The sequence below is a fragment of the Geospiza fortis genome, unplaced genomic scaffold, assembly GCF_000277835.1.
Source record: "Geospiza fortis unplaced genomic scaffold, GeoFor_1.0 scaffold408, whole genome shotgun sequence".
NCBI classification, from domain to species: Eukaryota; Metazoa; Chordata; class Aves; order Passeriformes; family Thraupidae; genus Geospiza; species Geospiza fortis.
The window spans coordinates 1,026,219-1,027,963 of NW_005054330.1; the positions used below are offsets into that span (position 1 = coordinate 1,026,219).

Sequence of the window (1,745 nt, forward strand, 5' to 3'; positions counted from 1 at the left end):
CTGAACCCTCTGAGCCGAGGCCTCTATCTAGTAAGGTCCCCGTTAGGCATTGCAGCGTTCTGTAACTACCCCTGGGGGCTGGTAGGGATCCCACCCTCGATTCAGTCCTTAATGTGCTAATTTGTGCTAATTCGCCTGAAGAGGATCGCCATCGCCATCATCTCACCCTGAAGAGATAGAAGGGAGACCAGAACCAAGTTTCTCCAAAAATTAATCAGCATATCATATCATTTGCTACTCATCTTACAGTAATTTCATATCACACGTGGTGTTTGGCTATGGCTGCTCATTCAGAATTTCAGTCTGGTCCATGGCAGCCTTTTTTATGTTGTTTTGGCTTTGGGTAACTGCTGATTTTGATGGTCAGCCTATGTATGGAGTTAATTTCAGACTGACTCAATGCACTGTAGGTTTATTGAATATGAATCTGAGTATGCCCCACTAAGAGACTTAATATTAAAGAAAATAATTTCCATAGGAATGGATGTGGGAATATTTATTTTCAAATTTCCATTTCCTCTGCCAGCTGGAGCTGAGTGGAGTGGAGCCAGCAAAAGAGACAGACTGTGATGCAGACTCAGCGTTCCTTATGGAAGTTATGGAAATTAATGAGAAATTAGCAGAGTCCAAAAACAAGGATAACCTTGAAGAAGTTGAAACTTCAATTAGAGGTAGGTTATGACTTGAGGAATTTGTACAGAACTAATATACTGACTCTTGTGTAATATATGAGTGTGAAAGCTTTAAACTGTGTTGGTGTATTTCTTGTAATGTCTTCAATTTGTGTTAGTCTGGAATTGACTCACTGCAGGAGCTTCTGCCCTGTTCCCCTCTTTTCCAATGTTGTCTTTACCTATTTATGCACTTAAACATCACATCTGTCTTGAGAAGACTTGTATAACAGAACCTATTCTGATGTCAAAATAAATATATATAGACAATAAAAAGGAATTTACTCAACCTTCATCAGGTGAGGGTTAGTCAATTGTTCCAAAAAAAACCCTGTCAGAATGAAGTTGAATAAAATGCTTGTCCAACCACACTAAATAATGTTATTTATAAAGGCATTGTAGTTCTTTCACCTCCTTCATCTGGCAGCCATTATATTAAGTGGTTATTCTCCTTACACAAACAACTTTCTTTTTATAATGTTGGTGATACCCAAAACATTTGGTTTACTGATATATTTAATTCTTTTCAATAATAGCTATGTGCTAAAAGCAATTACAATAACTAGAATAAAAACTGAGTAACACAGGAGAAAGTTAACTGTAGAAGGATAAACTGATACACCAAAAATAAGTTAGATTGCTGGGACATTAGTGATCACTGGTGTGCATTGGAATTGCTGTCAGCATATCTGTTTAAATAAAGAAATACATGTTGAAATGATAATTGAAACAACATTGATAGCATTATAATGAAAAACTCGTTTGGCTCCCAAAGGCTGAAATGAGTAATGAACTTTCCCACCACAGGCAGTCAGAATGCAGTGGTATCAAATATCCTAAGTATAACAAAAAGTAAATTAAATCATTTGTTTTGCAGTTAAACAAGAAGAACTGACCAGAGAGGTGACTGCAGCTTTTGAAAGAGGTACCTGATTTTATGAAGTTTTTAGCTGCCATACATACCTGTCAAATGCTTACAGCTCCACATTCTCTTACTGGCAAATATTTCCTGAGCTATGGAATAGAAATACTGCATTGACAAGGGTTCTTTGTTAGGTATTTAGAATAAGTACT

At 36.8% G+C, this 1,745-nt stretch overlaps 1 protein-coding gene across 1 annotated transcript in view; it reads left to right on the plus strand.

Annotated features, from left to right (window-relative positions):
- HSCB (HscB mitochondrial iron-sulfur cluster cochaperone) overlaps window positions 1–1,745 on the plus strand; it is a 4,162-nt gene that overhangs the window by 1,281 nt on the left and 1,136 nt on the right. Inside the window, exons 2-4 of the mRNA XM_031057458.1 lie at window positions 1–30; window positions 527–671; window positions 1,549–1,596. The exon at window positions 1–30 is cut by the window's left edge and continues 194 nt beyond it. Of these exons, the coding sequence (XP_030913318.1) occupies window positions 1–30; window positions 527–671; window positions 1,549–1,596 (223 nt within the window). The remainder of the gene's footprint in view (window positions 31–526; window positions 672–1,548; window positions 1,597–1,745) is intronic.